The sequence below is a fragment of the Capra hircus genome, chromosome 27 (genome assembly GCF_001704415.2).
Source record: "Capra hircus breed San Clemente chromosome 27, ASM170441v1, whole genome shotgun sequence".
NCBI classification, from domain to species: domain Eukaryota; kingdom Metazoa; phylum Chordata; class Mammalia; order Artiodactyla; family Bovidae; genus Capra; species Capra hircus.
In genome coordinates, this window is record NC_030834.1 from 21,970,003 (window position 1) to 21,995,596 (window position 25,594).

General features: G+C 38.1%; 1 protein-coding gene across 2 annotated transcripts in view; it reads right to left on the bottom strand.

Annotated features, from left to right (window-relative positions):
* Positions 1–25,594, bottom strand: part of DLC1 (DLC1 Rho GTPase activating protein) — a 433,712-nt gene that overhangs the window by 290,322 nt on the left and 117,796 nt on the right. For both annotated transcript variants that reach the window (XM_005698779.3, XM_018041886.1), the window contains exons 3-4: positions 25,306–25,455; positions 17,131–17,271 (exon numbers count right to left, since the gene is read on the bottom strand). In XM_005698779.3, the coding sequence (XP_005698836.2) occupies positions 17,131–17,271; positions 25,306–25,455 (291 nt within the window). The remainder of the gene's footprint in view (positions 1–17,130; positions 17,272–25,305; positions 25,456–25,594) is intronic.

Below are 25,594 nucleotides of genomic sequence, written 5' to 3' on the forward strand. Positions count from 1 at the left end.
AATATATTTGACAACTAACTTATTATAAATAACAAAATATAAAATGCATACATTCATATATAAAGTAGTTTTATAATTTACTATAATTATTATGAGTATAAATTATCATTACAGAATATTGTATAAAGCTATATTACTCTGTTTCATGAAAATATTTACCATAATTTCTTGGTTTGGAGTGCTTTATCAAAATTTAACCTAAATCTAATAATTTTCCAAAAAAATTTTTAAAAACTCGTTAAAGGACAAGTTATATAGCAAACTATAATAAGTCATTATCTGCTTCAAAGATTTGTGTGGAAATGTTACAAATGAAAGAACTATATCTACTTTTTAATATTTAAAATTCTGCCTCTTGAAATAGGTCTCAACAGGAATAGAAATACTACGTTAATGGCCATGTATTGTCATGGATTTAGATCCCCCACAGTGAGCACTTCACATCCAAGCTTCAACTTAACCTCTGCCCCAAGAGGCCAAAGGGCAAGCTGACTAAAACCTAAATTCTTTAAATTTACTATCTAAATTGGAAATTTCAACAGTGATTATTTTTTTGCCTGTGATGAAAAAATTTTAAATTGTTCATATATTTCAAAGCTTGGCTACCATTTTAATTCAAAAAGCATAAAATACATGTAACTATGAGTTATGTATTAAACTTGTGAGACTATATACATATATATAATATCTTATATATTATTATATACCACTCATCCAGTGGATCAGACAGTAAAGAATCTTCCTGCAATGGAGGAGACCTAGGTTTGATCTCTGGGTTGGGAAGATCCCCTGGAGGAGGGCATGGCTACCCACTCCACTAATCTCGCCTGGAGAATTCCATGGACAGAGGAGCCCAGTTGGCTACAGTCCATGGGGTCACAAAGAGTCAGACACGACTGAATGACTGACACTTTCATTTTCATATGTTATTATATATTATCATTATAATACTGTTAGAGGAAGCACGCTGACTGAAACCACCCACCCTGGCCAGGCACCATAGTAACAATTTGCATGAGTTGTTTTACAACAGGAGGTCCTGGTAAGGAACACAGAACTAATAAGCCTCCATCAACCCGAAGAGTTCAGGAAAGGTCAGAAGGAGATACCACATGTCCAATCACCTCCCAGAATCCTTCTCTCTGGCATCCATCTTGGCTGAACAAGGTGTGCACCACCAGGAAGGACTTTGAGTCAGAATGATTAAGAGCCCAGTTTCCGGCCCTGGAAGTGTTCCCCCTTCCTGCAACAATACTATGTATTATATACATATTGTTAACTTAAAAATATCAGGAAATATTGATATCTAAGATTCTTATTAGAGTGGCTTGTGGATTCTCTTCTAATTTTCTCCTAATTATTTTTGAGAGCACGAACACTGGAAAAATTTAAACTGTATTCTAGCTACTGCTCTAAGAAAAATTATCAAAAAGAAGAAAGATGTTCCCATGTAGTCTTCGTGTGTCTTCTGGGTGAAGAGATGGTCTCGCTGTGAGGAACTAACTGATCCCATTCATTCTTATGCTGTCTGTGCAGTAGCTCCTACCTTCTCTTATAGAGGATATGAAGAGGATTTTTACACCATGCTGTAAACTCCATTCAACAATGCATGTGATCACTTCCCTGTTTAATAAGGCAGAGGACAATGGGGTGCTCCCCCAGCTGGGAGTGTTAGTAAAGATGTGACTTTCCCCATGGCTCAGGGGTAAAGACCTGCCTGCAATGCCAGAGATCTGGGCAAGAGATGTGTGTTTGATCCCTGGGTTGGGAAAATCCCCCTGGAGAGAGGAAATGGCAACCCACTCCAGTATTCTTGCTTGGGGAGTCCTGTGGACAGAGAAGCCTGGCAGGCTGCAGTCCATAGGGCTGCACAGAATCGGACAGGACTGAAGTGACTTAACGTGCACGGATGGAGTATTTTTGCCTGGGAAATCCCACACAAGGGTTGCAATATAGGGTTACAAGAGTCAGACATGACTGGGTGACTAAACAATAACCAGTATTCCTACTGCCTCTAGGTCTTCCTTACAGGCAGCCTTCCCTGGGACCTGGCACTGAGAGCGCTTGGGGACCCTCCCAGTCACACCTTCGTCTGAAGCCCAGCACCCTTTCCTTCCCCTTCTCCCTGACCATGACCACCCTACTCATCAGGCAATTTTTGAACATGAGAAAGACAAAATCATTAGAATAGAAAGCGTGATTTGGGGATAATAGAGTTAGAAATGTTAGGAAATAAGGCAGGTAACTGTGTGGGAGACGGGAGGGACGCTTTGTTTTATGGATTCATATAAGTAGCGGGAAGAGTGGAAATCTAGCGTTGTCAGGACACTTCATCTTCCTTGAGAATTCTGTCTCATAATATCATTCCGAAGCTCTGACAAAGTAACTGCCTGCTTTTACCTACTGAAGTCTTCCACGTGACGGGAAGTAAGACAAGACTGGTCTTTTCAGCCAATATTTAATCCTACTTCTTGTCATGTGACTCAAGTCAGTGGGTCTCAGTGTGTCAAGATTCTCCACCTGTTAAATATTGATTACTGTGGCTGATTTCATGGCTATTCAGTGTGGATTCGGAGAAGGCGATGGCACCCCACTCCAGTACTCTTGCTTGGAAAATCCCATGGACAAAGGAGCCTGGTAGGCTGCGGTCTATGGGGTCTCGAAGAGTCGGACACGACTGAGTGACTTCACTTTCACTTTTCATTTTCATGCATTGGAGAAGGAAATGGCAACCCACTCCAGTGTTCTTGCCTGGAGAATCCCAGGGACGCAGGAGCGTGGTGGGCTGCCGTCTATGGGGTCACACAGTCGGACATGACTGAAGTGATGCAGCAGCAGCAGCAGCAGCAGCAGCAGCAGCAGCAGCAGCAGCAGTGTGAATTATGTGTGTCAGAAGATTGTAAATAACATGGGAGGAAAAAAATCAAAATCTGGTAGAAACCATCAGTGACAAAAAAAAGTAGCTAATGAGTCTTTCAATTGTTCCAAACTCTTGCACTGTGACTTTGCAGCTTTTGGTTTTGGTAGATGAAGATGTTTTTGGTGGATAAGTTGGTTATCCAGTGTGGTACAATGAAGATTTTTAGGGCTTGCCTCAACAGAACCCACTAAATTGCATGCTTTTCATTTTCAGTGCCTATGATAGAGATATTGGTACATGTAATAACTCCACTTTTTGATCAAGGAAGCAATAAGAAAGAGTAAAAACTAGTAGAAGTAGGAAGTAATCATACGTGTATTAAATCTAGCCCTTTAAATTACATATCATTTAATGAATCATTCTAAAAGAAGTTAAAAATACGAACAATTCTGTGACAAGAAGACATGTCTGTCACAAGAATTCTCTGTTGTGAAGAGGACATTTATTAATGGTGTTTATAAAACACTATAAAATACTTTTCAAAGGAACTGCTAAAAATTTGTAGAGAGGAAATATCAAATACATATAAAAATTGCCCAGTTAAGTTAAGCTATAGATCCTTACAGAAATACAGCAAACGTTCCCTCATGATACTTGGTCTTTTCTGTACTTTTGGCATTTATTGTGCAACATGCGCTTCTGGAAAGCACGGCAAGTCCTCAGATATCCTCGGTGAATTCTTAAAGTTCCTGAAAAGTCTCTTAAAGTTCTCTGGTCATTGGAAGTACAAATTTTAAATAAGTGACTCCTAATGATAAAAGGTGAATTTATATAACTAAATTGCCTAATGCTGCTGCTGCTAAGTCGCTTCAGTCGTGTCCGACTCTGTGCGACCCCATAGATGGCAGCCCACCAGGCTCCCCCGTCCCTGGGATTCTCCAGGCAAGAACACTGGAGTGGGTTGCCATTTCCTTCTCCAGTGCATGAAAGTGAAAAGTGAAAGTGAAGTCGCTCAGCCGTGTCCGACTCTTAGCGACCCCACGGACCGCAGCCTACCAGGCTCCTCCATCCATGGGATTTTCCAGGCTAGAGTGCTGGCGTGGTGGGTCTATTCTGTGTATGAAGTGATACAAAATTTGACCAGAAGATGGCAGCATTCTGAAAGGAAGAAAGAACAAGAAAGCAAACAGGAAAACGAGCGGCAAGATAGAGCGATCATCCTGCTGTTCAAGGGTTTAAGGGTGACTATTTCAATGCGTTAATTTTTTGTATAATTTATTTGCTTCAAGGTATAATATTTCCTAATCCCAAGAATAGTAACTTGAGTACTCATAAGAGCCTACCTGTACTATTTTCTCATTAAAGAAGAAAGTCCTTTCAAAGATACAATACTTATACCTAGATAGAATTTTAAGTCAGTAGTGTATTCATTTTCTCCTGGAGTAAAAATAATATTCTAAAATAATACATATGGTACTCAAATTTATGTCCCAGAAAGATATTAACTGCATTAGAATTTTCTCTAAAATATCTGTTTGGGGTGGAGGAAAGTTCTTGTGTACTATAAAATGCATTATATAGAAACATAATTTGAAAAACATGAAAATATTCTTCCATAGAGAATTATATATCTCTATATATCTATATATAATTTTATTTACAAATCTTTAAAAAAGAAAAAGTCCTACATTAGCCTGAAAGAGTAACAGAATTTTCCTATATGCTTAACTAACAACTTGAACTGAACTGAACTGAACTCAAAAGATACACAGGGGAGCATATACTCCATGTCCTTTTAACGGCCCTTCCAATTTGTACAGCAAATAGAATTATGGATCATCCGCAATGACAATATTCTTCAAACCAGTTAATGAGTAATGTTGTTTATTCTGTGTAACTCAGAAATATGCTAGGATAATTGTGGAAAATAATAAATGTATGATGGTAACTAATAAAAAATATTGAAATGATTTAAATTTTGTGTCTTTTGCTTTTAAGTGGAATTATATATTTTTTGCCATAAAATTATTTTCTGGCTTGACAGTAATATATTAATGAAAGTTTTCAGGTATTTGGTAAGAAAAAAATAACATTTAGTATCCCATTGCTTCAAACACTTAAGAAAAATAGTCCTTCAGCCTGAGTCTGAATATAAGCAGGTATCCTTGGGGTCAATTCCTGCCACCTAGGCAGTTTCTAAGTCAGAATATATCCATTTACTCCATTAAGTTGTGCTGTGCTGTGCTTAGTCACTCAGTTGTGTCCGACTCTTTGTGACCCCACAGACTGTAGCCTGCCAGGCTCCTCTGTCCATGGGATTCTCCAGGCAGGAATACTGGAGTGAGTTGCTGTGCCCTCCATGAGGGGATTTTCCCAACCCATGGATCGAACCCAGGTTTCCTGCATTGTAGGCAGATTCTTAACCACCTGAGGCACCAGGGAAGCCCCAAGAATACTGGAGTGGGTAGCCTACCCCTTCTCCAGGGAATCTTCCCCACCCAGGAATAGAGCCAAGGTCTCCTGTACTGCAGGTAGATTCTTTACCAGCTGAGCTACCAGGTAAGTCCCTCCACTAAGTTAGACTGACCTAATTCCCTCCATCCATGCTTGATCTGACCATTTGAGACCCACTAAGTGTACTTATTGCTGAAACCCATCCTTCTTTATGCCAAGAAGCTACTTGCGCTTCTAGAGTTCAGCCACAAACTAAATGTCCAGTAGCTCTGCCAGGCAGGGTTCATCCCTTGTCACTGCATTAGACCTCTTCCACATCACAATTCCCAAGAAATGGACTCATGCAGAAGGGTGTTTCTTCAGTACTTGTTGGAGCTGAAGAAGAAATCAAGCCCTCCAATAGACAAAACAAATTATGCTAGTATACTCCCAAAGTAGAAAAAAGTAAAAGTCTAGGCAAACAGCACTTACATTTTACCTCTGCAAGAATACAGTTATTTATTTTAAACCTTTGGCCTCCTTCATTTTTAAAATTGTGTTCAAATTTGTTAATCTACAGCTCAATTGGTATGACTGACTCAACAGACATGAGTTTGAGCAAACTCTGGGAGATAGTGAAGGACATGGAGACCCGGTGTGCTGCAGTCCATGGGGTGGTAAAGAGTCCGATACAATTTAGCGATTGAACAACAAACAACAACAGCTCAATTGTCTGTCAACAGACAAACCATGCTGGAGTATTTTAATGTGCCATCTGAGCAGTATGTTTTCTGACTTGATGTTTTTAAGGGAAACCCATTTTTTAAATAGTTTCCCCTCCTTTGCTGCTGCTAAGTCACTTCAGTCGTGTCTGACTCTGTGCAACCCCATAGACGGCAGCCCACCAGGCTCCGCCATACCTGGGATTCTCCAGGCAAGAACACTGGAGTGGGTTGCCATTTCCTTCTCCAGTGCATGAGAGTGAAAAGTGAAAGTGAGGTCGCTCAGTCGTGTCTGACTCTTTGCGACCCCGTGGACTGCAGCCTACCAGGCTCCTCCGTCCATTGGATTTTCCAGAGTACTGGAGTGGGGTGCCATCGTCTTCTCTGTTCCCCTCCTTTAGAGGGTATGAGTTCTGCCTTTAGCTGGGCCAATCAAGGAACTGAAAAGTGGTATTCACCCCATTTGGGTGTGTGCCTACTGGTCTTTAGTCCTGTCTAAATACACTTCAGAGAACAACAAAAAGGTACCACCATACCTTGAATCTGCGGTTTTATCTTGCTCAGTGTTCTTACCTTTCAGACAGCAGCAGAGAAGAAACGTGCTGCCCTGGCAGCCGCCATCACAGCTCATCAGACACAGATCTGTGTGACAGGATGTTAAAACTGAAGTTCTGACTTAAACCCTAAGGTGACAGATTCAATATCAAAGTGAGTTGTGATACCGGAAAAAAAAATGAAGATCTTATAAAAGGATTTGGAGGAGAATGCATTAGAGAACTCTCAATCTCCCCTAATCCTCAAAGGATCTAATAGGATGAAGAATCAGAACATTTGGGGAAAAGTGATTTTGGAGAGGGATTTGGGGTTCTGTGAGTCCTCTTCCACGTTTTTCCCTACAAGGAAGGGTTAGTAGGGAGCCTTTTCTCATTTCAAGGCTGGTTAGAGGAACCTCAGTGGGATCCTTCAGACATGGAGAGGATGATGTGTCAACTACAACATGAGGTCCACAGGAGCCTAACCCAGCCTGTTCTATCCCACCATCTAGCACAATGGCTTACACACGTCCATAGTGAGTTCTTATGGGGTTTTTTTTTGGGGGGGGGAAGAATTAAGTTTTGTAACATTAATGTTTACAACATTAATAGTATTCAAGTTCAGCTACATTATAAATCAGAAAGGCTTTTGTTTAATAAAATGTAGAATAATTTCATAAGACATAAATATATCATTTAGATATATTACACATGGCTAGTAAATTTTTTTACATTCTGATTAAGATGTTCAAATATCTAATAAATATTTTAAAAGTTCAATATTAGGAGAAATAGAAAATTACTCTTTAACAAATATGTGAGCCCTTTTTTAGTCTATGTAACTACATAAGAGAATATTAGAAATGCAGACAAAAATATATGTAGAACTATTCTTTATAGTGTTATATAATACTGTATTTAATACAGAAAAAAACTATAAATGAGCTATCAGTAGGGAAATGATTGTACAATTTTGATATATTCACAAAATTCAAAAGGTAAAATTTAAATTTCCTTAAGAAACACATTTACATAGAAATTCTACTAGTTCTGAGTTCTAAATGTTTTTATCTCATAATAGTTATTTAAAATTCTGACTTAACTCCCCAATAGACAGTTTTTTAAGAAGTAAAACTATCTACAGTTCAGTGTCTGAAATAGAGAATTTAATGATCTGAACCAGCAGTATTCCAGACCCAGGCTAAGGTGAGTTGCTCTGATCCAGAGCCTGCTCTCTCCCACCTTTTTGTTTTTGATTGGCACCCAGAGCTCAGGACTCAGTGATGATGAAACTTTGTGAGTGAAAGTGCTGCCCGAGCAGCAGAGAAGTTCTGGGTTAAAGTTCAGCTTTACCAGGATGCTCTTGGATATAAAGTAGACAGATATTAGAGGCTATCTGGACCCAAGAAAAAAATTCTCCAACATTTTTGAAGGCTGATATATGAGGGATGAATGTAAGTCTGGCTGGGACAGATGGAGGAAGGCAGTTTTAGGGGTGCCCAGAGCGCAGTCTGAATAGCACTGATTTATTATTATTATTTCCTTGTTTGTATGATTCTCTACATTTCACAGTATGACTAGTTTGGTAATGCCCATTTAGTATCATAGTGTTTATATAAAGGTAGTGCCTTCAAAATGAGTCAACGGACCACAACAAAACAAAATGGACAAAGCAATCTACGGTAAAAAGGAAGTAACTGGAGCTGTTTTCATGATCTGCTGCTGCCGCTGAAGTGCTTTAATCCTGTCCGACTCTGTGTGACCCCATGGACTGTTGCCCACTAGGCTCCTCTGTCCATGGGATTCTCCAGGCAAGCATACTGGGCCGGGGTTGCCATGCCCTCCTCCAGGGAAGGTGTTTAATAATCCAGAAGTTGCCTCCCTTACACCAAGTTGTCACAGCGGAAAGAACAGAGAGTCACTAAAAAGTGAGAGTGGCAACAATAATGTAGGGAATATGAACTATTCATTTCATTCAAAAATAAGGAAGTAACATACAAAATGCTCATTAACTAACCAGAATATCAAGAACACTGGTAGCTTTCAAGTGATTGTGTCTTAGGATCCCATGAAGATAAAGAATAAACAACTCCCTTATTTTCATATTTTTGTTACATGACTCCAACTGTTCAGATGGGTGATATTCGGAATACTCAAATGCTCTGTGGCTATTTTTACTTCTTCATTTAGATCTGGTTTGTGGTAGATAGCTCAAAACTATAGTCATGAAAACTCTCTGTGTAAATGTAGTGTAAAAGATACTGAATATTCACATGGAAAATCCAGTTAAACATTTCAACTGACTCTGTTGAAGTGAGCACTGAGGAGGCCATCAAACATCAGGGGCAGCATTAATTATCAATCAAAAATCAAAGAAAGGAATTACAAAAAGAATGGAGACACTGCATATGTAATTAGAACTTGGGGACAACTCAGTTTGAAATGAAGGAAGCGCTGTGAAGAAGGCTTACGGGTTATTATTACTGCTCAGTGCTATGAATTATATTCTTGGTTGCTGTGATGTGGCATGCTGTTGGCTTGCCATTTTACATTGCCCAGAAATAACTGGAAGTTGTTGTTTCTCTTGGATGAAAATATGAGCTGGATTCGAGAAGTAACATCAGCACATGGAAAAACTAAATTTTTCTCATTGTAATGATGATAACATACAAAAGTACTATTCATATGACCAAATCCTAGGTTGCAAAAATTTTTTTTTTTTTTTTTACCATTTCTTGTCCTCATTTATATCTTTCATTTTGCCTATCTTTTAGTTGTAGGAATTCTGCTCCAGATGTCTAATTAACCAGGTTATTATACATGAAATATGAACAAGATAGAAAAACACATTTTCCAATTAAAAAAAAAAATCACGTAACTACCATGTGCTCAGACTTTTGTATGAAGGATTAGTGTGTCTGGATGCAGGTTACGCTGATTCTTGGCACAATGAGACTCCTAGATTCAAAGTGAAAAATCTTACGTGAGGAGGTTATTGTGGAGCTCAAGTAGCCCATCCCAAACAACACTATCAGGAATTAATGTGAATGTGGGATGGAAACAGATGTCAGTAACTTCAAGCACAAGAAATGAGAGAATTTTGAATAATTTTAAGTAGAAAAGTAAACGGTTATGAAAAATGTTTCTATTCTTCAAAGCCAAGCTTAATGAATTAATATTTATTTATAATTTCAAAATCCAGAATATGTGAATGGAATCCTCTATGTTAAGAAATATCTCATTGTCATAATCACAGAATGATTTCCTTTTTAGAAACATTTTTCCCTCAGCTCTCCTGTGGCTCATTTTTCCTTAAAAACACTATAAAATTTGCCTTATTTTTCTCTCTCATAAACAATGAGGATCTTAGTGAACAAAGAAAAATACTTTAAAAATCCACATACTTTAATGTTATTGCTTAGCTAGGTCTAAATTAAATTGTCACATTCAAAAGCATTACAATCAAAGGCATTTTTCTAAGACCACTACATTTTTGTTCACAAAGTGGTAAAGTTTACTAATTCAAATTTTTTGATGTTTTAGAAGAATAGGACTAAACTCTCTTTACAGATTCTGTGTGGTTATTTTTTCTTTTACTATGCTATTTTCCTTATTTACCATAAGTGACATTATGAAACAATATTTAAATTCTAGTAATTTTATGTATTTTCCCTCTAAGAAACCAGTAAAAAGGAATATGTGCAGTTCCTATTTGCAAAAAAAATGTTAATGTTTCATCCCTTTGTTTTAAATAAAAATTACTAGCTTTGTTAAAAAATCTGATAATCACTTAAGCAAAAATATAGAATAATATCTTGGGAAAACAAAATAGAGACCTAAAATTTTGCATATGAATTGGGTTTTAAATGATCCTTGAAAAGGATGTGATTTGAACTCCAGAATCTACAGGCTGTTTTTCAGTTTTACTGTCTACCATATATTAATAATATGTCACATGCATAATGCCTTTAGCTTAATAATTATATGTATGAGAGGTGTGATTACAATTTGTATAAATGCGGTTTATATTGGAAGCTTTATGGGGAATCTCTGATGGTTTTTCTTTTCTTTCTTGAATCAGTTTTAATTTCCTTAATATGCTATATAATTAGGACAAATGCCAACAACATTTTATAGTTTCATAGCAGATTAGACCGTATCATATTGGATGAAAAAAGGAAAAAATAAGATCCTGTTTTTAAATGACTTAAATGTTAATAACATTCATTAAAAACAACACTAAGTCAAAATTCATATACAAAGTCATCACCCTCCTTTTTACCTCCGCTTCAAAACATTTATGTATTTTAGGGAGGACAATACTATTGACAAGTGAATGTAAGACTCCCAGATTACTGTTTGTTTCTATTACGCCAGAGAGGAGAAAAACAGATTTATATAAGTGCCTCACAGTTGTGTTTCAGAGACATATGAGAGTTTTTCTTTTTTGTTTTTCTTCAAGGATAGGTTACAATGATCATGTAGTCTTTGGAACTGTTGGTGAAAGCGGCTAAAATATCAGGTTGAATGTGGCATTGGAGTTCCTTCTTTTTTAAAGTCACCAGTGGCACCCCACTCCAGTACTCTTGCCTGGAAAATCCAATGGTCAGAGGAGCCTGGTGGGCTGCAGTCTATGGGGTCGCAAAGAGTCAGACATGACTGAGTGACTTCCCTTTCACTTTTCACTTTCATGCACTGGAGAAGGAAATGGCAACACACTCCAGTGTTCTTGCCTGGAGAATCCCAGGGATGGGGGAGCATGGTGGGCTGCTGTCTATGGGGTCACACAGAGTCGGACATGACTGAAGTGACTTAGCAGCAGCAGCAGCAGAAATGACCATGAACTTGCAGTCAGGACATGCTCTTGAAGCTTTATTTTGGTCACTCTCCAGTAGTATTTAGGTAGGACTTACTCTGAACCATTCTTGGGAGGAGCTGGCAGTCCCTGGCTGGGTGGCATTCTATCTACCCTCAGCTCCCACCTCCCCCATGAGCTGTGTCTCCACCCTTATCTATCTCATTGCTACTTTGGTGAAAGTGAAAGTCGCTCAGTAGTGTCCAACTCTTTGTGACCCTATGGACTATATAAAGCCCATGGAATTCTCCAGGCCAGAATACGGGAGTGGGTAGCCTTTCCCTTCTCCAGGGGATCTTCCCAACTCAGGGATGGAACCCAGGTCTCCCGCATTGCAGGCAGGTCTCCCGCACTGCAGGCTACTTTGGTAGTAATGATGAAAAGATTAGGGATGTATTTGGTCTGTGGAAATAGAGCTACTGTTGCCACACTGAGCTGCGATAAGATATATCTGTCTATTTTCACCCTGCGCCAATTACAGTAATGAAGGTTACTAATTTCTGCTGTTTTTGATGTCTTCAAAGGAGGGTTATTTTGTGATTCCAGTGTTCAATACACTCTAATATGAATGCCAATATCTTCCAACATTCCTTTCGATAGTTGAAGATACACTCAAAGCTGTCTAGCTGGGGTTCCAAAATGCCCCAGATGATTGAGGTTCTCAGTTCTGTGGTTGTTGGAATTCTATCACATGGAAACGAGGGAGATTGTTTTTCTATGAAGCTGATATTACTAAATAGCACAGAACACCCTCCCTGTTCCAGCAGTACTTATTTTTCAAATAAAATCTGTGGTTTTTCTTATCTCAGGCTTGGCCTCTTTCTTCATATATTCAGAATATATAAAGAACTCTTACAACTCAATAATAGAGAAAAAAACCTAGTCTTTAAAAAGGCAAAAGGCTTGCATGGACATTTCTCTAAAGAAGGTATACACATGCCCAAGAAGCACAATGGTGAATTGTTTGGTACATGAGTTTTATCTCAATGTTAAAAAAAAGAAGAATCGAACAGAAATTTTAGTACTGGGAAATACAGTAATTAGAGGATCATCAAGAAAGCAAGAGAGTTCCAGAAAAACATCTATTTCTGCTTTATTGACTATGCCAAAGCCTTTGACTGTGTAGATCACAATAAACTGTGGAAAATTCTGAAAGAGATGGGAATACCAGACCACCTGACCTGCCTCTTGAGAAACCTGTATGCAGGTCAGGAAGCAACAGTTAGAACCGGACATGGAACAACAGACTGGTTCTAAATAGGAAAAGGAGTACGTTGAGGCTGTATATTTGTCACCCTGCTTATTTAACTTCTATGCAGAGTACATCATGAGAAACGCTGGGCTGGAAGAAGCACAAGCTGGAACCAAGATTGCCGGGAGAAATATCAATAACCTCAGATATGCAGATGACACCACCCTTATGGCAGAAAGTGAAGAGGAACTAAAAAGCCTCTTGATGAAAGTGAAAGTAGAGAGTGAAAAAGCTGGCTTAAAGCTCAACATTCAGAAAACTAAGATCATGGCATCTGGTTCCATCACTTCATGGGAAATAGATGGGGAAACAGTGGAAACAGTGTCAGACTTTATTTTTTTGGGCTCCAAAATCACTGCAGATGGTGACTGCAGCTATGAATTAAAAGATGCTTACTGCTTGGAAGGAAAGTTATGACCAACCTAGACAGCATATTCAAAAGCAGAGACATTACTTTGCCAACAAATGTCCGTCTAGTCAAGGCTATGGTTTTTCCAGTGGTCATGTATGGATATGAGACTTGGACTGTGAAGAAGGCTGAGCGCTGAACAATTGATGCTTTTGAACTGTGGTGTTGGAGAAGACTCTTGAGAGTCCCTTGAACTGCAAGGAGATCCAACCAGTCATTCTAAAGGAGATTGGTCCTGGGATTTCTTTGGAAGGAATGATGCTAAAGCTGAAACTCCAGCCACCTCATGCGAAGAGTTAACTCATTGGAAAAGGCTCTGATGCTGGGAGGGATTGGGGGCAGGAGGAGAAGGGGACAACAGAGGGTGAGATGGCTGGATGGCATCACCGACTCGATGGACGTGAGTCTGAGTGAACTCCGGGAGTTGGTGATGGACAGGGAGGCCTGGCGTGCTGCAGTTCATGGGGTCGCAAAGAGTCAGACACAACTGAGCGACTGAACTGAACTGAAAGAGCTCAGTGTGGATTAAACAGCAGGTTAGACAAAGCTGACTAAAGAATTAATGAATTGAAAGATAGGTTGATAGTGATTAACAATGATTTAATGACCACCTATACTGATCAGTAACTTTAAGTAAAACAACAACCACAACAATATTTCTGGGGTTTTGGTGCCCAGCTTTAAAATCTTTCATATAAAAACCCTATACTATTTAGTGCAGGAACAATTCAAGCAACCAATTATCTTGGTCAGAGGATGTCAGAATACTGTTGTGCAGTGGATGAAAGCACTATATAAAGATGGTATGACTACACATGGGTTGTTTGCCTAAGTGTCTAGTGTCAGAGGCATTACGAGACTACATCAAAGGAACAAAACAAAGAAGTTAAGTAAGAAATGGATGAGATTTTTTTCTCTGATAATTGTTGCATCTGGGACCACCTCAGTGCCTGTTTCAGTTGGGTGTTCCCTCTTTGTACTACTACTACTAAGTCGCTTCAGTTGTGTCCGACTCTGTGAGACCCCATGGACGGTAGCCCACCAGGCTCCCCCGCCTCCGGGATTCTCCAGGCAAGAACACTGGAGTGGGTTGCCATTTCCTTCTCCAATGCATGAAAGCGAAAAGTGAAAGGGAAGTCGCTCAGTCGTGTCCGACTCTTAGCGACCCCATGGACTGCAGCCTATCAGGCTCCTCCATCCATGGGATTTTCCAGGCAAGAGTACTGGAGTGGGGGTGCCACGTAAATCACATTTTATACCTATTTGTGAGTCATGTACTTTTTAGTTACTTGCTGTACATTTTGTGTAAAGTAGGGACTGAAATAAACATTTACACTAGTAAAAACAAAAAAGAGGGATGGATGAGATTTTTGAAATAAAGCACCAGACCTTGTTTTTAATAATGTGTTTTTTGGTAGTAGATATCCTACCTTCTAGCTTTTTAATTTTTGTGTGTCAAATACATCTCAGAAATCTACTTGAATGCTCAGTTTTCAGCTTGATATATACATGGTATTTATGAAAAATCTGAAGATTACTCATTGGTCCCCTTCTAATAATAAATATAAAAGTAGAAATCTTATTGAAACATTGGCACTTAGAAATCCAGAGACCTTACACACAAAAGGAAAGCCAAATATTTGCGGTAGTTAGTCACCATTATAAATAGATTTGTAGCAGCGAATCAAATGTAACATGAAATCATTCTGAAGTGAAAGTAAGCATTCTGCAAAAATATGAGAGAAGTACCCGGAACAGAAATTTAGTTCATTTTACGTGGATATTTGAAGTAAGTGTTCTCTGAATATAATGTTTCTACTTAATATTAACGTTGAAATTTTAGTTCACAGTGAAAACAACCACTCTGTAGGATTCTACAGTTCTTTCTATTTTTCACAAAGTAGCCAGTCTGTCATTATCCCCTAAGCTCCAAATTGAGGGGGAGTATGTATTTAATACCTCATAAAATAGGTAAAATTCTTCATTCTAATATTTTAACCTAGGGATAACTGAAAACATAAAACTAATCCACTGCAAAAGACTTCTTTTCTAACTTTACTAAAAAGGAATACTCAAAATAATAGTAACACCAAAACCAGCAAAAAATAAACACATATGCACAGTAAAGCGGCCCTTCTGCTAACACAAAAGCTTGTTTTTCAAGGTACTTTTTAAATTGTTCTTTTTCTTTAAGAAATTTCCTAAAAGTCAGTTACCTTCGACAGTAGAGTGTTTGTCTCCCACTCTGGGTACCTCTCATGGCCAGCTAGAGAATTTGACTAAAGTCCTAGGAAAACCGATGGCTTTATGTTTCTTATTCTGAAAGCTTACTGAAGATGGTTACCATAAAAACACGTACATATCTCAACAGAAACATAATGACCACATCTATAAACATGGGAGTACTGAAGAAAGACTAAGGAACTGTATACAGAGTGGCAGCAATTTTTCCAAATTATAAGGTGACCACACACTAAAAAATTTACATTTCAAGGGAGAAATAGCAGATACCAACAGTGATTATTTTAAAGTAAAAGATGAACACAGAATAAATGTTATAGTAAAAAGAACACTCTAAAGGTCATTAAAAGGTGCTTTAAAAACTGATTTAAGCAGAAATACCATAAAAAAGGAATTCCCCTCCCTTTCTATTTCTTTCTCATGTGTCAGCCCCATACCTGTTTCCAGTGTTCAGAAAGCCAATGCTCCAACATTTCCCAAATCTTCAAGCTAAAACTCTCAAGAGGTTTTGATCTTTTCCCTTAATAAGAGTGTGGTAAAATCAGATTGTTTGGCTTCTATTTGAATTCTGCATTTCGACTTTCTCTGTTCATTGTGGAAAGGGAGAGACCCATGTCACTGCAGTCTGCCCAGTGACATACATATTGGACCCTATTTTTTCAATGTACCATAAAATAGCACTGGGTAGTATGTCATTGGTTCTTCCCATTTCCAATAAATACAGCACTAACGTGTAGCGTGTCATTGCATTTCACTGCTTTACACGCCTTCCTCTTTCGCTAGACTATGAGATAGTTAAAGACAGAGAATATCTTTTCATTGCTCTCCAAGTCTGTTTCATCTAGCATGACACATGGCACATCATAGGTGTTCAATAAATATTTATTCCATCAAAAGTAATCTAGACATTCTTACAACTGAACATATCTCCTATGTTTTAAATTCAAGTATTCTCTTTTGAGTTATATTTCAGATTTGCCTTTTATTTTAAAGGCAAGCAAAAAAAGCAATCCAAACTCATTTCTCTGTGTTAAGCTAACATGGACATTTAAAAAAAAATAATACGACACTATGATTTTCACTAAACTAGGAAAGGTTATTTTGGAGCCCTGGGACTTTAGATATTTGAAGTAGTAATTACTTCCTCCATAAATGTTACCTTTAGAGTCAAATACTGCTTTCCTGTTGCAGTTCAACTTTTTTACTTAAAGGAAAATGTCTTTTATTCACAATTCACTGTACTGTACTACTATATGTGGTCATTCTTCTTTTCATTTGTTTTTGTAGCATTGCAAAGTCCACGAAACATCATAATAATGACAGTAGCTTAACACTTTTTCAGTGTTTTTTCTGTGCCAAGCATTTTACCAAGCACTTGACATACCCACACAAAACTTATCATATGTGTGAAATTATATACCTATCTTTACCCTTTAATCTATCCTTCCATCTGTTTATGTACTTATCTATCCATCCATCCATCCATTAATTTTCCCATTGGTAAGCCTTATAGTCAAAATAATAATACAGGGAAAATCATGTGAAGATTTTCATTCTTGTTTCTTTAAAGTTCTGAGTATCCAGCAACAAAATTTAATACCATATTTTGCATAATTTTAGAACAATGACCCATTTTAGTAAAGTACTTGTGTAATCATCTATAAAACAAAAAAAAAATAACATTTGTTGGGTTATAGTTAAACATTTCAAGTCACTGCAACTAGGAACCCAAGAGTATTTCTTCTAAATTGAATAAATGAGATATCAGCTCTTACACGATGATCATCAACACTTCATATTGAAACTGTTATCATATATAACTTACCATAGACTTGGGTTTGGTTCCAGAATTGGCCACTGGGGTGGAAGACTGTGGGTCAGTGGACTCAGTGTTAGCAGGCAAATTTATTTGTGTCTGATTTATCGAAGTGGTATCTGTTCCACTCTCAGGTCCTGATTCCAGATCCTGTTAAAAAATTCATTGCTATGAAGGATATGTCCACACTCTCTACATGCCTTTCTCCCTGCCTCCCACACATTTTCACCTCCTCCTCCTCCCAACACACACAGACACACCACATAGTTATGACAGCCAACACTGGCCTGTCACACATAACCATGCACTATTTTGTATTAATGGTTGTACTCTTTAGAGGGTCTCATTTTAGAATGCAAATACTGAAAAGAGGTAATACACTCCTTTAGCAACTTAACAGCCAATTGTGCATTGGAAAGGGCAGTAGTGGTAGCTAGCTAGGACACTGCAATAAGTCGGGAGATATTAATATAAGCCCATAGACAACCCTGGCTCATTGTGTGACCCTGAGTAATTCACTTCACGTTCCTCATGCAATGCAGTTATGGGTGTCGAATGAAAAGATAGTTCTCATTTCTTCTCACCTCACTCTATGTTCCCATTAAATCTCCATGGTGACACCTACCATCGTGGCCTGGAATCATTTAGCTCAAGGGTATGTCTATCTAATGAACTAAAAGCTATTTAAGGGCAGAATTATGGGCATATTTGTCATATGTAATCCAATTCCCTCATTTGAAAATGAGTAATAATCACAGGCACTCATAGAGGCTTATGAAGATTAAGCAAGATAATGTAAATTGTATACAACAAGCACATATTCAATTTCATTAAATGATAGGCATGACTGTAAATAATGTTCTTATTAATATCATTATGTTTTCTGAGCAACTGGTGCACAATATGTGGATAAGACATGCCTGTTCAATGAACGTAATTACTCAGTAAACACTGCAAAGGTAGTGCCTTTAATTTACTAAATGCTATCTCCATGTTATACAGTAGCCTGAGAACACAAAGGAAAGGCAAGGATGAGGAGGATGCAAAGGGTGGTGGGTGGGAGGGAAGCGAAGGCATACATCACTTGATAATTTTATCCTGAGAAAATCATGATTTAAATACCTTTGTGTCTACTCTTTCTACATCTCAACTTTGCCACGGCCCACACGCGTAAATATCATCTACCCTGGACCCCGACTCTCTGGTCTTATGTTCTCCCATTCTCTTGCTTCCGTATGCTTCCGCTATGCTTGCTGTCTGTCAGTCCTTCTAGTACACCAAGGTGGTTCCTAGGGTAGCAACTATGCCCTTTCTAATTAGTCCCTTGCCCAAGTATTTCCCTTTGCCAGCCCTTGTCACTCAGCTCTGTTTGAATATCACTTTTTCACAGAAGCATCCTTTGACATTCCAAGCTCAGTTTCTTCCCTTCAACCTCCATAGCATATCATTCTCTGTTTTACAATCTTTTCACTTTGTTTATCTACCATATATCAAGTTTATCCATCCACCATCTCTACCTATGTATGTATCATCTATCCACCTTTCACTCATTTCTATATCTAATCCTTTAATGTCTCCCTTTATTGGGACTCTATTGTATCACCAGAGTAGGGGTTTCGCCTGTCTTGTTCATTGATACAGTCACCAGGCTTATAATAGTACCTGGCACTTAGAATATGCTCATAAATATTGTTTTACGAAAGAATAACTAGACTGACAGATATTAATATTTAACCAAGGGCTTCCCTTGTGGCTCAGCTGGTAAAGAATTTGCCTGCAATGCAGGAGACCTGGGTTCAATCCCTGGGTTGGGAAGATCGCCTGGAGAAGGGAAGGCTACCCACTCCAGTATTCTGGCCTAGAGAATTCCGTGGACTGTATAGTCCACGGGGTCGCAAAGAGTCGGACACAACTGAGCAACTTGCACTTTCAAGGAGGCACAACATCTCTACATTAGAAACTATAAGACATTGATGAAAGAAACTGAAGAAGACACAAATAACTGGAAAGCTATCTCATGCTCCTGAATTGGAAAAAATAAAATTGTGAAAAATATCATGCTACCCAAAGTGATGTATAGATCTAGTGCAATCCCTGTCAGAATGCCAATGACATTTTTCAGAGAAAAGAAAAAAAAATCCTAAAATTTGGATGGAACCACAAAAGACTGTGGATAGCCAAAGCAATCTTCAAAAATTATAGCAAAGCTGGACGCATCACATTCTCCTATTTCAAATTTTAGTGCTACAGTAATCAAACAGTATGGTACTGGCACAGAAACAGAGACAGAGATCAATGGAATAGCAATAGAGAGCCTAGAAATAAAAGCATGCATGTACAGTCAACTAACATTCAACAGTGGGGTTAAGAATACTCAATGGGGAAAAAGTCTTTTCAATAAATGATGTTGGGAAAATCAGATATTCACATGCAAATAAATTAAATCGGATCCCCGTCTTATACCACTCACAAAATTTAACTTCAAGTGAATTAAAGATGTAAATGTAAGATCTGAAACTGTAAAACTCCTATAAGAAAGCATAGAGAAAATGCTTCTTGACATTGGTCTTGGCAACAATTTTTTTGGGTATAACACCAAAAGCACAAGCGATAGAAGCGAAAGTAAACAAATGGGACTATATCTAACTATATGGCTTCTGCACAGCAAAGGAAACAACAGAATTAAGATACAGCCTATAGAATTAGGAGAAAATATCTGTAAACCTAATATTAGATAAGGGGGTAACATACAAAATATATAAGGAACTTATACAACTTACTAGCAGAAAACAAGTCTGACTAAAAAATGAGCAGAGCGCCTGAGCAGACATTTTTCCAAAGACATACATATAGGCAACAGGCACACGAAATGATGCGGAACATCACTAATTACCAGGGAAATGCAAATTAAAACCACAGTGAGATACCACTTCACACCTGTCAGAATGGCTATCATAAAAGAGACAAGAGATAATGGCCTGTAGGCAAGACAGGAAAAAAAGACACAGATGTGTATAACGGACTTTTGGACTCAGAGGGAGAGGGAGAGGGTGGGATGATTTGGGAGAATGGGAATTCTAACATGTATACTGTCATGTAAGAATTGAATCGCCAGTCCATGTCTGACGTAGGGTGCAGCATGCTTGGGGCTGGTACATGGGGATGACCCAGAGAGATGTTGTGGGGAGGGAGGTGGGAGGGGGGTTCATGTTTGGGAACGCATGTAAGAATTAAAGATTTTAAAATTTAAAAAATAAAAAAAAATTAAAAAAAAAAAAGAGATAATGGGTGTTCATGAGAATGTGGAAAAAAAGGGAATTCTAGTACACTGTTGGTGGGAATATAAATGAATATAGTTACTATGGAAAACAGTATGGAGGTTCCTCAAAAAATTAAAAAAAGAACTACATATAATCCAGCAATTCCATGTGTGGGTATACATCCAAAGGAAATGAAATCACTGTCCTGAAGACACATCTGCACCCTTCTGTTAATTGTTATATTATTCACAAAAGCCAAGACATGGAAACAACCAAAGTGTCTATTGATGGATAGATAAATGGATACAGAACATGTGATATATATAAATATATACAAATACACACACATACACACACAAAATGGAATACTGTTTATCTACAGAAAAGAAAGAAATTCTGCCTCTTCTGACAACATGGAAGGACCTAAAAGCATTATGTGAAATGAAATAAGAGAAATACAAATACTGTAGAAATCTCACTTCTGTGTGAAATCTCAAATAGGCCAAAACAGAAACAAGGTAGGGTGGTGGCTGCCAGGGGCTGGGAGATGGGGAAAGTGGGGACATGACGGTCAGAGGGTATAAGTTTCCAGGTATAAGATGTGTAAGTTCTGGGGATCTAATCTTCACTTTCGTGACAGTATTTACATCACTCTATTATATACTTGAAAGTTGCTAAGAGATTAGATATTAAGTGTTCTCACCACATACATACACACAGGCACACAATTGTAATTATACTAGTTGATGGATGTGTTAGCTAACCTTATTTGGTTATTATTTTGCAATTAAAAACTGTATCAAATCATTACATTGTACACCTTAAATATTGTTATATGTCAACTATATCTCAATAAAGCTCCAAATAGAAATTTTAAAAGTGGAAAAAAAGAAAGTGTATAAAATACATACAAAAGAATAATAAATATGAAACAGAATACAACAGTCTTTAAGAATGTGTGTGTGTATAAACATATAACCCTAACCAAATTTCTCATTCCTGAGTGATTTCAGATTAAGGGCTACGTATTTTTTTTTTTAACATGGAAAAGACATTTTACCATAAGAGAAAAATAATGTATTAAAATTTCATATTGAATCAACATTAAATGGATAATCATAAATAGCAGGTAATTTATAAACATCAAATGCATAATCTTAAGTAGCATGTAGTTTTTAAGCCATTTCTATTTGACATTTATGTTTACCAGAAACCATTTGCATTAATTTTCCTTCCTGTTTATGAATTAATTAGGTAAATAAGAGGGTAACCTTGCACCTTTCTAACAATATAATAATTCTGAGATAAAATAATAAATATTTTAAAAATCCACCACTAATTCTGCTTTTACCATTTATAGACAATACTGTACTGTTCCATGTTCACAAACATTTTGGAAGATATTATTATTATCACCTGATGGATGATGAAGCCAAAGCTTAAAGCAAGTAACTTGACTAAGTTCACAGTCTGTGGCAGGACTGACATTAAAACTCAGATCTGTCCAACCCTCACTTGTCCAGCTCTATCAAGGCAGCCTTCATAAATGTTAACTCTACCCTTATGAACCTATTTGCAGGGCAGGAAGAGAGACACAGACACTGAACAGCCGTGAGAACATGGTGGTGAGGTGGGAGGATTGAACTGGGAGACTGGGATTGATATATATACCCCACCAGACAGGGGGAAGCTGCTATGTAGCACAGGAGCTCAACTTGGTGCTTTGTGATCACCTAAATGGGTAGGGCTGGGATGGGGTTTGGGAGGGAGGTCCAAGAGGGGGGTATACAAGTGCACACATAGCTGATTCACTTTGTTGTACAGCAGAAACTATACTCCAATAAAAATACCCTTATTTTATTTTTAAAGCCATTCTTTACTACTCCAGCTCATATTAACTCCCTTTATTATAGAGAATCTGCCTGCAATGTGGGAGACCTGGGTTTGATCCTGGGTTGCGAAGATCTCCTAGAGGAGGGTATGGCAACCCACTCCAGGATCTTTGCCTGGAGAATCCCCATGGACAGAGGAACCTGGCAGGCTACAGTCCACAGGGTTGCAAAGAGTCGAACATGACTGAGCGACTAAGCACACGGCACATTATATGTAGAACTCACTCTAACCTTTTCTTATAAATAATTTCAAACTGAGGTCACTGTTTCATTGTATGTCTTCCTCTCTGCCCTAAACTGTGGATTCACAGTGGAGTATGAGGGTGTGTCAGAGGAGGCTTCTCCTCCGAATCTGGGACACAGCTCCTTGATGGACAGTCAAGGTCATAATCATCTGTTATAACCCACTTATTCCATGGCACAATTATCAAATGGAATGGAAATCGCATGCGGAAAAATTTTTGATGATGAGAGGATGTTAAAATTAGCTTTAAACACCAAGGAACAGAAATAAAGAAAAAGGGATGACTTAGAAAAACACAGAGACCAAAAAGAAATTTTGAGGGATTCAGGCTATGTCTTATTCATCTTTAGCCCAGTGTCTGGTGTGAGTGAAGACATGGGAGAAGGAAAATGAATTAACAAATACCAAATATGTAGTCTGTATCAGATCTTCGAATGCATTTACATACCTTCTTTCATTAACTCCTCCCAACCAGCCATTAAGTAGGAAACAATCTCTCCTGCTTTTATGTGAACTTGAACTTGAGAAATTAAACACTTTTCTTATGTTCTCAGATATTCAGTTGCAGAGCTGGCATGTGAACCCAGGCCTGCAGACTCTAAAGTTTATGTTTCTATTGTATTATTGGGCTTATTTCAGTTATCTGCTGAATTAAAAACCCAGAAACACATTTTTATTTACAGAATCAACCGCTGCTCAGCGAGGATGGTGATGGTCCATGAGACAGTGCATGTGATATAAAATCCAGTTTACACTTGAAATGGAGAGAGAGGAAATAGATGTAGGCCAATCTAATCACCACCCACCTTAGCTCTTGTTTTGTATTGTCTTTACCTTCCAACAAAGAACCACATGTAGCAGGTAAGGGCTGTTTTGCTCTCTGAGCTGGAGATAATAATATGGAGTTTTATTTAGCAGAAATCTGTGCTGTGCTTTTTTCCCCTAAATACCTAGTACTGAGGAAAGGTCAATATAGAAGGAAAAGAAGAACCATTAAAGAGATAGGCAGAGATTAGCAATTCACAACAGAAAACTTTAAAAGAGAAAATGTATCCCATATGTACATTAATGGCAAAAAAGTACTGAGAAGCCTCTCCTATTGAAAAGTAGGGCTTGACATTTATTGAAAATGATGAAAATGAGCACAAAGTGAAATGGTGAAAATGAGCATGAAGCTTCTCTGCACCTTTCATCTGTAAACAAGGTTAAAACACCCTTCTTGATGGTCTTCAGGAGGCTACTCTGGTTGTGTTTCCTTCACTTGGATGTCTGTCCTACTGAAGTATGTGTGAAACACTGTGGCACCAGGGGAGGAGTAAGTGATTCTGTCTGGGAAGACGTATGGAGATTTAGGGAAGACTTAAGGAAATGGCAACCCACTCCAGTACTATTGCCTGGAAAATCCCATGGATGGAGGAGCTTGGTAGGCTACAGTCCATGGGGTCACAAAGAGTCGGACACGACTGAGTGACTTCCCTTCTCCTTCTCCCTTCTTCACTGTAAAGAAAACATCTGAGATGAATCCTGAAGGATAAGGAAAAATTATCCAGAAGGTTACAAACAAGAAGAAAAATGTCATTTCTATTGGCATTCTAGGTCTAGACTGAAGTATTTAATGTCATATTTTTTTTCATTTTTAAATTAAAATTGCTTTTTACTCAAGGTATCAGATTCCCATAATAGTCAGCTATGAAAAGAAGTATGGGATAGTGGTTGAATGACATGGCTCTTATACATACAATTACTAACTTTTCTATTCTTTTTACTCTGAACAATGTTATAAGGAAGGAATGTGTTAGCATACGTAATGCACACTATGTAATTCATTCATATATACTAAGGTTAGCTACTAATTTAACTTGCTTATTTTCTGTGAAATGTTCTGTGCCACAGTCAGAATAAGTCTTGAATAACTTCATAATCAATAGTAGAACTATACAAAATAATTTGATACAGAATAGTTCTATTTTGGTAGGTTCTCAAAAGGGGTCCATGGCTTAATTACAAGTAAATTCTACCATCACGTTTGCTAGATATGCAAAAACTAAGCCATTTAATATGAATATAATATTAAATATGTGAAGTATATAGACATTTTGGTATATATGTCTTCTAAATTTTATCTTGGGTGTTAGACTCTCAAAAGAGAGTCTATCTTATATGAAATTAATGCACAGTAGAATAAAGTTTTCACCTCTGTCCTATTCATTATCTTTCGCTGAGTGAATTTTAGAGTGTTCTCAAGTTGATTTCAGGTAAATTCTTTCTTGTAATATGCAGAGTTAGTTCAATCAGCATTCATTCTTCCATCCATCCACGTGCCTACACATCCATCCATCTACTTGCCCACTCATCTATCCATCCAATCATTCATCCATTCATCCACAGATACTTATTAACCATCTTCTATATTCAGTGTAAATTTGTGGGAAACTGGAAATAAAATACTAAACAAGATGAACAGAGCATCGCTAAAGGTGTTTACAACATATCAGAGAAGACTGACAATGAGGGAAACAACAGCAATGAAGAGAATTTGATCACTAGGAAGCAAAGTAACTTCCCAAAGTGACCCTCTTTCCTGTCTAATAATAACCATTTTCTTTTGAATCACACACGTCTCTTATGGACTCTGCGTGAAGCCTAGAATGATTTGAGTGATGTTTATGGAACACTATCAGGGTCACACAGGGGTAGATTGGGCCATCCAAGGTGTTTCATTCTCAAGAGGGCCTCTATAGGTGCAGGGACACATTCACATGTGGGAAGCGGAAGGTGGGAAGCTCACAGGGACTTGCCGCCGCAGGCTGGTTGGTGTGCTGGACGGAGAGGAGCTGGAGCTGAGGGCATTCTCAATGTCCTGATCGAGCTGGTCCAGCTTCATGATCAGCAGCACCATCGAGTCTAGTCGTGCCCTATCTCGATCTTCTCTTATTTCCTGAGGAACAGAACATGCCGTTACTGAATCTGAAAGGCCATTTCTTGGAAAGAATAAAAAGTTCCCTGTTCTTCAATGGGACACAAAGGACACAGTAATATGCAGTCTTCTATTTAAGGGGGCAGGAACGTTCTATTCT